This window comes from Phasianus colchicus, chromosome 5, assembly GCF_987193195.1.
Source record: "Phasianus colchicus chromosome 5, bPhaCol1.hap1.1, whole genome shotgun sequence".
NCBI classification, from domain to species: Eukaryota; Metazoa; Chordata; class Aves; order Galliformes; family Phasianidae; genus Phasianus; species Phasianus colchicus.
The window spans coordinates 49,701,926-49,714,667 of NC_143440.1; the positions used below are offsets into that span (position 1 = coordinate 49,701,926).

The 12,742-nt window shown below is 44.0% G+C and overlaps 1 protein-coding gene across 6 annotated transcripts in view; it reads left to right on the forward strand.

Moving 5' to 3' along the window:
- EVL (Enah/Vasp-like) overlaps positions 1 to 10,089 on the forward strand; it is a 133,048-nt gene extending 122,959 nt beyond the window's left edge. For 5 of the 6 annotated variants that reach the window (XM_031593001.2, XM_090141606.1, XM_090141604.1 and 2 more), the window contains exons 6-14: positions 8 to 237; positions 870 to 991; positions 2,109 to 2,169; positions 3,828 to 3,894; positions 5,605 to 5,671; positions 5,776 to 5,838; positions 7,949 to 8,015; positions 8,387 to 8,444; positions 9,485 to 10,089. In XM_031593001.2, coding sequence (XP_031448861.1) covers positions 8 to 237; positions 870 to 991; positions 2,109 to 2,169; positions 3,828 to 3,894; positions 5,605 to 5,671; positions 5,776 to 5,838; positions 7,949 to 8,015; positions 8,387 to 8,444; positions 9,485 to 9,522 — 773 coding nt within the window. In that variant the 3' untranslated portion in view covers positions 9,523 to 10,089. The remainder of the gene's footprint in view (positions 1 to 7; positions 238 to 869; positions 992 to 2,108; positions 2,170 to 3,827; positions 3,895 to 5,604; positions 5,672 to 5,775; positions 5,839 to 7,948; positions 8,016 to 8,386; positions 8,445 to 9,484) is intronic. The other variant, XM_090141605.1, reaches the window with a different exon arrangement.
- The last annotated feature ends 2,653 nt before the right edge of the window (positions 10,090 to 12,742 follow it).

The window sequence follows — 12,742 nt, forward strand, 5'->3', positions numbered from 1 at the left end:
CTTTCAGGCCCAGCTCTCCCACCTGGCCATCCCAGCGGTGCTTCAGTGATCCCTGCTTCATCCGGGGGCCCCCCACCTCCACCACCCCCCCCAGTCCCTCCACCCCCTATGGGAGCCGCTCCCCCACCACCACCCCCGCTGCCAGCCGGTGCCGGCCAAGGTGCTGCCAGTGAAGATGGGTCGGTGTCAGGGCTCGCGGCGGCTCTGGCTGGTGCCAAACTGAGGAGAGTTCAGCGGGTAAGGAGCTGGCTGGGGGCTGCCAGGTGGGCTCTTTGCTACTGCGTGGAAGTAAGGCCTGGCTTGGCACAGGGTTCTGCAGAGCCAATGAAGCCCGCCTCGGCTACATGGATTTTTGGATGGGAGTCTGTGGAGCAGATAAAGCTGAGCATGTGAAATTGGCAGAGCAGGTAGAAAGTTTGATAGAATTTCTGCTCTTCAGAAAATAGCGGTTGGGAAACGGCTGCAGCTTTTCACATTGCCAGGATTTTCTTTGATTCTGCAAAGTCTACCCTTGTAGTATCTGCCACTGTAAACTACTGTTTACAGGCACTGTAAGTGCTCAAAATCACCAGCATAAACTGTTGAGGCCTCACATAAATAAACGTCCACTTAATTAAGGGTTGTGTAACTTAAACGTAATTACAAAGAAACAGCACTCTGGGATTTTTCCTCGTTCACCCCTATATATTGCCTCACGCAATGCTACTGAGTTTATTAATAAAGTTCTACATATGTCTCCTTTCAACCCCAGAGCACTTCTAGCCTCTGGTTGCGATCGCTGCTCCTGATGATTAGGAAAACTGATCGCTAAGGGTATGATTGTAAATGAAATTATTTGCATTAATTTCAATGTTGATTTCTGTCTTAAGCCAGAAGATGGTTCAGGAGGGTCCAGCCCCAGCGGGGTCTCTAAGAGCGATGCCAATCGAACAAGTAGTGGAGGAGGCAGTGGAGGACTAATGGAAGAAATGAATAAATTACTGGCAAAAAGGTTTGTACCGAGATTTCAAGTAAGCCTTAGCATGAGCTCTGCAGCAGACTGTGTATGGGAGAAGGTGCTCTCCTTTAAGTTGAGTAGTGGGTCACTTTGGTGCCTCTTGCAGTTCAATGAGTCCTGCACAGGCCTTAGTCACCAACATCCTCTGGTATTTGGTGTGAAGGTGGAGGTGTTGCAGCACTGGTGCCTGGTGTTGCTGTAGAGTTGTGTTGCTGTAGCGAAGCCTTGAGAGTGGTAACCTTCAAAGATGGTGGCAAATGTATCCTTTGTGATCCTGCCATTCACCAAATCTATTCCAAAGTTGTTGTTTTCAGGAAGAGTAAACTAGGAAGGAAACTTTTTTATGCAGCACAGTCAGGATATTGAGCATAAAACCATAAATAGAATAACAAGACAACATCTTGGCAGGTAACTTATTATTGATTCTTGGTGTGTATAAGACAGTCTAGCCAATTTATTCTGCAACAAGACAACTTGTAATGATATATCAAGCTACCAGACATTTAGAGGCACTCTATTTCAGTTATTTTTGCTTTCTCTTTTTCCCCTCCTTCTATCAGTAATATTCTGTTAGCCTGTAATTCACAGGTTCCTAGTGACAGATGTTTTGGTTTTAGCTCTAAAGATATTTTCCTTTTTTACATATGAGTAGTAAAAAAAGCAGATGAGTGGGATAACAATGTATGGTGTGCAAAGATGGAGTAGGATAAACATAGTTCCCAGTGCAGAGGGTCTGATTCCAACTTTTCTCCATGTCTTAATCATTTCAGAAGAAATTCTGAACATGAACTGTGGGATGTAATCTTTTGGAAAGTGTTAAGTAAATACACAAAGCTGGGAAAACAGTTGCCACACTCTGCATTCCTCTATTGAATGTGGCTTGAAAATATTGCCCCTCTGAGTCGTATTGATAAGGTTTGGGTTCCTCACCTCCATCTCAAATCCCGCACAACCGAATGTATTTGGTCATTGTCAAGCTCTGTAGGATGAACTTAGTAAATAATAACTCAGCAAAGCTTAAATCAGCCTTCCCACATGGAGGCTGGTGCCTTGCACAGGAGATGTGATGCTGGAGGCCTGACTCTGTCCTATCTCATATTCTTTTGCAAAGGAGGAAAGCAGCGTCGCAGTCAGACAAGCCAGGTGACAAAAAAGAAGAGGAAGGCCAAAATGTAAGTGAAGGATTCCTCATGGTTGTGCTCTTGCAAATATGTTGATGTGCTGCCTTGTAAAGTCCTGTTCTCATTCCTGGTGTGTGTCAGGGACTGACAAGCAGTGCTGGCCCAGCAATACATACTCAATCAAAAATAATGTTTCTACCTCTCCTGGGAAGAGGGCACTAGAAACAAGAATTGCCTTGGTATTCATGGGTGAGATGTTGTCCAAACAAGATCAGTTGGTGATTTTTCATGGTCTGCTTCCAGTGTTTCAGGGGATAGGAGATTCTTGCCCCTAATGAAGATGCAATGAGCCCTCCTGGCAAGTCATCTTGAGACAAGGGCTGTGTAACGTACTTTAAATTTGCAGCTTCAGCTGAGCTGGAGTGAATCATGAACCATGGGGGGTAATCCTTCATGCAAAGAAGAATCAGCTCGCTGCAGATCGCAGAGTGTGTATAAAACACATCTCTGGGAGGGAAGGAGAAACGGTGCATTAGCTACTAGACAATTCAAAAATTAAAATGTATTCATAATACTTACACTGTAATGAGACTTAGGGTTCATTCTGCATTAACCAGTCTGTCTGTATGTTGTCCACAACTTGGCGCTGTAGTTTTGAGTTCAACATACAGATTAAAACAGTTCTTTTTATATGCTGAGCTGCTAAGCCATGAGAGATCTCTCCAGGTTTAAGAGGCCAGGATTAATGTCATGTCCCTTCTCATGGTTTGCTGCTCATAGAGCATCCTTGTTACCAGCCTGTACCCTTATGAAGGCCCCCCGCGAGTTCACAAAGCATCTCGTGCCCATGTGCCCAGGTACCAGTTAGCTTCTAACTATTCAACCTCTGCTGTCTTTCTGCCTCTGATTCTCTCTCTTTGATGCTCTGCAGTAGTTTGCATCCCCTGCCAAACTTTCTGACAGTGCCAAACTATTAAGAAAGATGTTTGAATCTGTTTAGTGTGTATCTTGAGCACACAGTATGGTGAGGTTCTCTTCTGTCAAACTTGGTGCAGTTTTGTTCTTACCATACACAGTTAATGCTTTGCCTGAGTGTATACTGAGGGCTGCTAAATAATGTTGTCATCAAAAATATGGGTTAACGTCTTATGATCTGTCAGCCATAAATCATAGGAAACATCCTAAATCTGAGATATAGCATATAGCATATAGGAGAAGCATTGAGTGATGTCATTATTTATATTATGTCAGTACCTGGGCAACTCTCCCCAGTACCAGTATCTGTCCTGGTTTGAAAGGCTGGGATGTGACATAGTGTTCCTGCAGGTGGCTCAGTTTCCATAGTACAGATCATTTCTAAAGTGAGGTATGGATGTTATGTATTTAGATTTCACCAGCCAGCACTCTTCAGTGGTAACTCAGCCTGCTTTGGTATACAAAAACAAAATGTGTACAGAAAAAGTGGAATCATGGCAAAGTGCCCATATTAACAAAATAAATAAATGAATAAGAGGTATTTTCTCATGCTAAATGAGGAGAAAGGTTAAATTTACAACAAACTTCAGCCCATACCATGATAGAAGGGCCTGTCAGATGTGCTAGAAGAGAGCCTGATTTTGTACCACCTGTGCTGTGACTGGTCTTTGGAGCAGAAGAGGACTCTGTGTTTCAATGCAGAATTGAGTTATGCCCTATTTTCCTCTTCCTAGGATGATGCTAGCACCTCTCCTTCAACCAGTACACGAGGACCCACCCAGCAGCAACAAAATTCATCAGGTATTAAAAATGAACTACTGGCTCTTTAGTTGTCTTCTTCACCTAGTGTTCTGCGTCACCTTGGGACTCTTGATTCACATGATCAGAGGGCTGGAGCACCTCTCCTATGAAGAAAGGTTGAGGGAATTGGGATTGTTCAGCTTGGAGAAGAGAAGGCTCTGGGGAGACTCATTGTGGCCTTCCAATATTTGAAGGGAGTGTCTAAACAGGAGGGGGAATGGCTATTTACGAGGGCGCATAGTGATAGGACAAGGGGGAATGATTTTAAACTAAGTCAGGGGAGGTTTAGGTTAGATATTAGGAGGAAGTTTTTCCACACAGAGGTGGTGACACACTGGAACAGGTTGCCCAAGGAGGTTGTGGATGCCCCATCCCTGGAGGCATTCAAGGCCAGGCTGGATGTGACTCTGGGCAATCCGGTCTGGTGGTTGGCAACGCTGCACATAGCAGGGGGGTTGAAACCACATGATCATTGTGGTCCTTTTCAACCCAGGCCATTCTTTGATTCTATGATTCTATGATTCATTGCCATTTGACAGAGCTCAGTAACAGTAGCTAACAGAAGATTTCCCAATAACTATTGTTTCAAAAGCTGTACTTGGCAGGTAACTTTGTGCACTTCTCAACCTAGGAGCAAAGAGTCAGTACAGTTACAGGGGTCCAGACACTATTCACTATTTTGCCACCATAGAGACAAATACCTATTATTTCACTTGTGGTAACGTAGTTGCATTGATCTGTTAAATTGGGGTTTGGATCTCAAATTGTTACCTGTCGTTAACCTAGAAACTTGTTGCAGTAGGCTTGATTTTGGGAGTTAGTACGTGAAATTAAGTAGCCCCTAAAATGTGTTTTTTCTATGATGATTTGAAATAATTTTATCACAGTAGATAAGCTGCAAGCCAGTCAACTTTGCATTAGCAAATTATCCTTGCATGAGCCTCGGCTTTCATACATGCTGAAAGAAATCTCTCCCAAAGGAATGAATATTTAACCATTCCAGCTTCCTTTTGGAACAAAGCCATTATTTGCTTGTTTTGCAAGGGAAGGGGAAGAGGTTAGTAGAAAGGTGCACACATGTAAATGAGGAACAGTATCTAGGGACTTCCTGGGAGTGCCCATAATTCCTCTAAATCGCTTTTCAGGATCTCACAGAGCAACAAACTTTTGTGTATAATGTTGTGTGCCATTCAGGTCTCTGAAAGAGCACATTTTATTTTGGACTATTTGCATAAGAAGAGTCTGGGATAACAGTAGGCATTTCCAGAAATGAGAGATCTGTAGTGTAGTCTGGGGCATGTTCTGTTAGCTAGCAATGGAAACAGCATTAAATAAATTCTCTCTGTGGAAATGTCAATTGTCAGGGGGAGATCGTGCTGCTTTTTTTTCATATACATTATTTTTTATGCCAACTATGCAGTCAAGAAACATAAGCAACACTTAACTTGTATTTCTTGATCTCAGTGATTTCTTCTTTTCTTTGTACTGTTCCAATTCCATGTCTTTTCAGGATCATTTAAGTGTCTGGTCCTCCATTAAAGAGATCCCTAAGCAGATTTTTGTCAACGTTTTCTCTGTAGTGTAGGGAACTACACTCATTAAGCGCTTTTGGTTTTGGATCTTTCTAGAGAGGCTGTATAAAACAGTTTCAGGATTTTTTATTATTAGAGAAAAAATAATTGGCAGTAAATTTTCATCTTTGTTTTCCAGACTCTGGGAAGAAGCCATGGGAAAGGAGCAATTCTGTTGAAAAGCCTGTATCTTCATTATTGTCTAGGTGAGTGGCATAGGTTGTCCCTGCAGCTGGCTAGCAGTTGGGATGGTCACGCTGTCCCCGTGGCACTTGCACAACTCATGTCTCGTTTCATTCCATTGCTGTAGAAATCCATCCATGGTGAAGAGCTGTGAAGCTAAGAGCCCCACACAATCCCACGTGTCTTCTAGGTACTGGCTAACAGCCCACCTTCTTACCTGTCTTGACTTGTCCTTTGGCAAATCCCAGTGCTCAGCACTGATGTTTGTTTTCTGTCTTTACTCATTCTGTTCTATCTGCTCTGTCTGTCCCTGCACAAAGTTGAAATGTGTGATGGTAGCATGTGCTGTGTCAAAGTGTTTCTGTGGAAACAGCCCCCTCTCAGATGGGCACAGGAGTTAATCACACTTAAGCACGTGCTTAAAGTATTTGTGGGCTTGGCAGTGCCAAATGGGTGGGAGGTTTTGGAGCACTGCTTTACAGCTGGTTCAGGATGTCTCTGCCAGCAGGGGAAGGTGTAATTGTCCAACTTCAGCAGAAATCCAAGATCAAAGACAGAAATGATCTGAAGAGCTGACAACTTGGAAAAGTTAGTCCTCTGCAACTGCAGTGGGTATGTGAGGAAGGAGAGCAAAGCTTGGTGCAATAACTTCATATCATTGGGCCATGGAAAGCCCCAGGCGCCAGACAGGGCATTCAGAAATATGTGAAGAAAGCCAAGAAGCCTGAAGCAGGAATCCAGCAGCCCCATTAGTGAAAACAGCCACACTGTGCATGGTCACTCAAGTTGTTACCCATCGAGATGGAGATTGAGGTTTGGTATTGGGCAGTGAAAGAGAGAGACTTCTTCCAGCTGGCCCACCTCATGTTCTTGCAGTTCTGAGCACTGAGATGGCTGGATAAGTGAAAGGAGTTGCATATAGTTACCATTTACTGCAAATCAATGCCCCTTGTTTTGGACCTACTTTACTGCAGTGATAGAAGAAGAAAGAAAATTGCCAATGACAACTATCTATGCTTACCTATTCCTGTGCTACAAATGCCAGAACATGCCCTGTCCAAAACTTGAAAGGTACTTCAGTGTTCCTAGGGTGAAATGCAGTCACCTGCTTTCCTAAAATCAATGGGACACTGCTGTGTGTTTCCATTAGATATAGGAAAGCCCATTTCTTCTCCTTGCGGAAAGGAACGAAATGTGAGCTATTTAAAGCAGCCATCAAGTTTGTGCCAACTCGTTTCTACAAAGTCATTCCACCTAGGGAGGAGTTGAGTGAGGGAAAATCCATTGCTAGCTTAATCCCTGCGTAATCCTCAGTGTTTGCTGCTTGTCTGACTTCTGCAGCAGGAAAGGGGCACTGTGCAGAAGCTCCCAGCAGTGGCCAGTTTCCTTCTTGATCAGTTTGATGACGATTGTGTCTGTCTTAACTCTCAACTTCTTTTTGAGATTATAGCAAAATGTGAAGGTTTTCCCAAGAAAGAGTTGCGAGACCAAACACAGTCGCAGAGGCGGTGGGATCTCAGCCAACCCTCAGCTTGGGCCCAGAAATGATGGCAAAGTTATTTGAAATCTCTTCTATGAATTATTTAGCATGATTCATTTCTGAGATGTTTTAAAATGGTTAAAACAGCAAGTCAGACAGCTTCTGCTTTTTTATGTTACTTCATAGCCATCAGCAGAGTTCAGCTTGTGAACTAATACAGTCCGGAAAGGCTGATAACACCCAACTGTATCAGGCCTTAAGGGCAGGTTGTGTTTGCTTCTGGGTCAAGACAAAGTGCCTGTGCTGTGCAATTATCACAAAGCTCTGCTTGAGTCAGGCCTTCTCAAGGAAAGGATTATTGGGTTATTACTGGGTTAGCCTTATGCTCACCTGTGTTTTACTATTATTTTAACAGCTTATTAAAGCCTAGATAGCCAAGACAGGGTGGTTGTACAAAAAATGGATTAAGAAAGATAGAAAACCAGACATCTATTTTGCAAATTGCTTGTGCTGTAATGAAGTATATTGTTAGGTCACCCCAGTATTATGTAATTTAAAGTAATGGAGGACTACAACCCCCAAAAAATCCTAAATGAGGTTTCAGCACAATTTTACACGTGTTTTCTGCTCCACTGAAGGCTGAGAGCAGCCTCCTTGAGGACACAGCCCAGCAGCACATGGAGGGTCCCTAGTCCAGCTCTCCCATACGGATGTTGCTGCTGTGGCACTGGCTGCACCTACATCTTTGTGGGGGGTGGCTCAGCACACACTGCAGGCAGCTGATGGGCCGGCATTTTGTTCTCTTCTTCCCTTTATCAAGGATGAAGCCAGTGAGCAGCAGCAATGATGTGGCTATGGATGCCTTAGATTTTGATCGGATGAAACAGGTGAGTTGAAAGGTCTTTTCACACCTGAGTTGACGAGCTACCCATTTTCCCCCATGCATGCGCTGTACAAGCAAAACAGCTGTTCAGTCTTCTGGTTTCCTCTACGACTAGGTGCTTAGAGAAGGGATAGCTGGTGAGCAGCAAGAGAGCACAATCTCACTGCTATTTGAGCAAGATGTCTGTATGAAACGTGCAAATAAATTCCCCAGCCTCTGCTGCACCCCTGGCCTGGGAGTGCAGCCATAGCTGCAAGCAGCACTAGGCCCTGAGCAGCCATGGAGGTGGGGGACCCACGACCGTGTTAAACTTGCGTTTTCTTCCACCAGTCAGAAGGAAATGCTGAGCAGCTGACTTGTGTTTTGTCTCATCAGGAAATATTGGAGGAAGTTGTAAGAGAGTTACACAAAGTGAAAGAGGAGATAATTGATGGTAAGAAAGAGAAAAATCATTATTTTTCTCACCTTTATGACTAATTTCCTGTAGATAAGATGATAGGCACTGCAGGGAGTTCCTGGTATTTTCAGACCTGTCTGTGCGGCTCTGATTTATATACACATCTGAAGAAAAACATTCTACCTTAACCAGTCTTTGGTCATAGCACTATATTCACATCCTTTATCTTTATGCTGTTGACACACATTTTCACCTCAACCTGTGAAAAAGTCACTGGCCTGTGCCTTTCACAGGTGGGAGTGGGAGTAAGGGCTGGCCCATAGCCCATGGCACATCAGTTCACCACAACCAGGGAGTGTGAAATCGCATACAACTGGTTTGACATAGGAGGGGCCAAGTATACCAAATTGGAAACCCTTTCTGAGCATCCTCTGGAGGATGCTTGTACTCAAAAAACTATTTTAGTTAACTCAATCTGAATAGCCACATATTTTTCTAACTCGGTGAAATGCAATGTTTCAGCAGTTTTTTTATAAATTGCTTTACATTTTGTGACAAAATATGTTTTTTCAAGGCCAACATGAGACAGCATAATGCTGTTATTAGTGACATGCACAGGAAAGTACCTATTTATTTGAGACCTGCATAGGGCGTGCAAAGATCCACATCCACACCCTGCATTTCCCAACTTAGCTTCATACGGAAGGGGAAAAAGAGGAAACTGTCAAACAGCTAAAAGCCATGCCCGCTGCCCTTCCCGCAGCGCCGCGTGCTCATAACAGCTGGGCAGTTGGCAGCTGAGGACACCCTTGCCCGTTTGCTATGGTCCCAGCAGCTTGGCCCTCAGAGACCCCCCAGTTCATTCCAGTGCAAAATAAGACATTCACATGAATCGCAGATGCCAATTAAACCACTACTGCAGTTTGCAAGCAAACAGCTGACTGTTCGCCCTTACTCATCCTTTTACCTTCCACTCATCCTTTTACTGGCGTGTACTTTCTGCAAGCTCTGTACTTAGCCTTTTCCATGTGCTGGGTAGAATGTTCTGCACTAACTTTTTTGGTTTGGTTTTCTAGCCATACGGCAGGAGTTGAGTAGGATCAGTACAACATGATTGCAAAGCATTTGGACGGTACTAAGAATGCTAGGAAGATTGAATCATTTCTGAGTGTACCAAGGTCACGCAAGATGGTGAGAGAGGACACCGGCACTGTCTTTGTTCTTATACCCTTTTTATTAGCAGACTCAGCACACTTTGAAGCTTGCTGCTGCCTTGGATTTGCTTCATTTTAAAAGTCTTAATCTAAAGAATATTAAATTTTAAATTTCTGGATTTTTTAGATTTCATCTGACACTGCACATTGGATTTGTCAGCCTTTTTTGTATTTTGTATTTGCTTATTTAAATGTATTACCTTTCTTTTTAGTAGTAGGTAAGAACACATGTGAACCATTTGCTTTTGATAGATGACTTCAAAGTAATTTTATTAGTAGTCTGCAATGTAAATGAAGATCCTTTGCCAACAGAAATGTATTGTGGCATCACCAGAAGAAAAGAGACATGTTAGTTGTCAGCCAACAAGTTCTTTGTCTCAGAGTTATCACAATATAAAAAAAAAAAAAATGGTACGTCTGCATCACAGTATCTGTGTTCATATTGGTAATAAACTGTTTATTGTCCACATGGCCCTGCCTTTGTTTATATCGTTTACCCCTTCAGCTTCTCCACCTTAATGTCACCTGATATGTTTCCTCACTGGCCTGGGGAGGGTGGTGATGAAGACTCACCTGGGGAGTGCTGAGATCAGTGGAGGATGGCATTTTATGGCTGCCTCAGGCCACCACTAACTGTCCTGCACTATCTCCTCAGTAAAAACAAAACCCACACATCCCCCACTTGTGCCTGTTTGGGCTTTTGGGAGGAGAGGGGGTCATTCAGATCAAGGCTGCTGAAGGCATTAGGGCAGCATGGCCACAGCGAAGCATAAATCCCACATGCAGTGCTGCTGAACTAGAAGCTTATAGGAGTCACTCATTAATATTTCATGTTTCCATCTGTTAACTCTGTGCAAGCTTCGATGACCTTTATTTTGTGGAAACTGAGGTCTCAGAAATGAGTACAGGATGCTGGATCATCATGGCTGAGCAGTTCATCACACATTTGCTCTTACCTATCAGGTCACACGTGTTCTTTTCTTTGCTACCGTTCTTTCCATCAGTGCAATCTTGAGAATTTCTGCTCGACTTGATTTGGTGTGAGATTTACAAGGCGGCAGCCATCATACAATCTCCTTGACAGCTTTATGTAAAAGGCACAAAGTGATGGGAGTTAAGCTGTGCAAATCAGCGTTTCCCGAGCCCCCGTCTTGCTTTGAGCCTTCCTGATGGCTTCATGTTGTAAACCAGATCCAGGAGGGCTGTTGCAGAGTCCCGGGGGCCATGGTCATTCCTCAGCCCTCAGGCAGGGACCAGGAGGCTGCTGTGGTGCCCTGCTGGAGCAGGGCTTGGGCCAGGGCTCCCTTCTCACCCAATTCCATGATCCTGTGTGGCTGCCTTCAAGCAGCAGGATGCCGGGGAAGTCAGGGGTGGGGCAGGCTTGCTGGTTACTTATAAACTTTTATCTGCTTTGGCTTGGAGAGCTTGCAGTTGTCCTTCAGCAATCTTCAAAGCCACTCCATCTGTCTTCTAGAAAACATTTTTTTCCCCAGTTACATTGTAAACCTAAATACTAGATAAATGAGGGAAATTTAAGCTTAATTGAAGGGCAGTCTGCAGTCCAAGCCTGACATCTGCTAGCTGTATAGTGCTGGCTTCCCAACTGGCTAGAGAAAGATAGACAGCAGGATAAGATGTTTACGTGGGAACTAAAGAAGAAAGGAATGGATGTGAAACACAGCACTGCAGCTCCAAGACCAGGAGAAAGAGCCTTTCTGGTAGAAAGAACTCAGCCAAACATCAGTGAAGTTTATTATGGTCTGCTGTATAAATATGGTACAATAGCTCATGTGTTTCTTAATTATAAAACCATTTCATGGAATAATTAAGATTGCAAAAGACCTCTAAAATCGTTTAGTCCAACCATCAACCCACCCCACCATGCCCACCAACAATACACCTCAGTGCCACGCCTCCACATGTCTTGAACATGGGACAGTGACCCCCAACCTCCCAGGGCAGCCTGTGCCAATGCAGTACTGCTCTTTCTGAGAAAGTTTTCCTAATACTCAACGGGAACCTTCCCTTGTGCAATTTAAGGCCTTTACCTCTTGTCCTATGCCATTTGATGGCATACCCGACAACAGCAAGCGCTCTTCTAAACTTCTGCCTCACAGATAGTCACAGCCATTCTGTGAAAGTCTCCATTCATCTTTCTTAAGCTTGACAAAGTTGGGCCCCGGCTCAGTTCATGTTTTACCTTGGAGTGTGGTGCTACACCTACAGTCAGCAATAACCACACTGTCATCCAGGTTGAGTACAGTCTGGATAAAGTATGTTCCTATGGTAACACCAGGGACTTGCTGTAAATGAGCTTTTCTTGCCCTCCTTTGCAGGCCTCCTATCATTAAGACAGTCAACAGAAGTTTGTTCAGGGCCATTTAATGGGAGCAGAGTTCCAAGGTGAACAGGATGGGCAGGGGGGCTTGGCTGGTAGAAGCAGTAACACCTGGTCCCATCTCCAGGTGCTTTACTCAGCACTATAAATCCATCCCAGAGTGGTGAAGTTCTGAGTGTACCTGTCAGGTGCTAAGGGTAGAGAGCAACTGTGATTAATCTCACCAGGAGACCAGTGACTCTCTTAAACTGGTGCTTTGCTACTTGGGAGCACAGCAGATATCAGGAACTTTCAGCACCTTCAAGTTCCGCTGCAGAATGGGAGGACTGTGACAAAGCAGAATAGGAACACAGCTGCTATGCAGGTGAGAAACAGCCAACAACTTTGATTACCTTCAGTTCATAGTGCAGCTTCTGTATCAGGCTCGGCTATTAACATACGGATCAAATAGGTTAATGGTATTGTGGAGCAGCTAAGGGAGCTAGAGAAAAGTCAGTTTCTACAAAGGAGTAATGCAAAATGAGGAACACAATCTTTAATATTGTTTTTATGTTTGCTTACTAAATTAGCTGAGAGTTGTGAAACAACTTGCTAAGGACGTTGGAAGTTAAATATCTGATCATGAAGTGCTAGCAGGACTGAGACAAACTACTGCCAAAAAGTCATACCAATATGACTCACTGGATGCAGTGCTGTAGGAGACAGGAACAAAACTGTGTTTATTGAGGGAATCAGGCATCCCAGGCCCAGTAATGGTCTTTGAGAGCTCAACATAAAGGGAA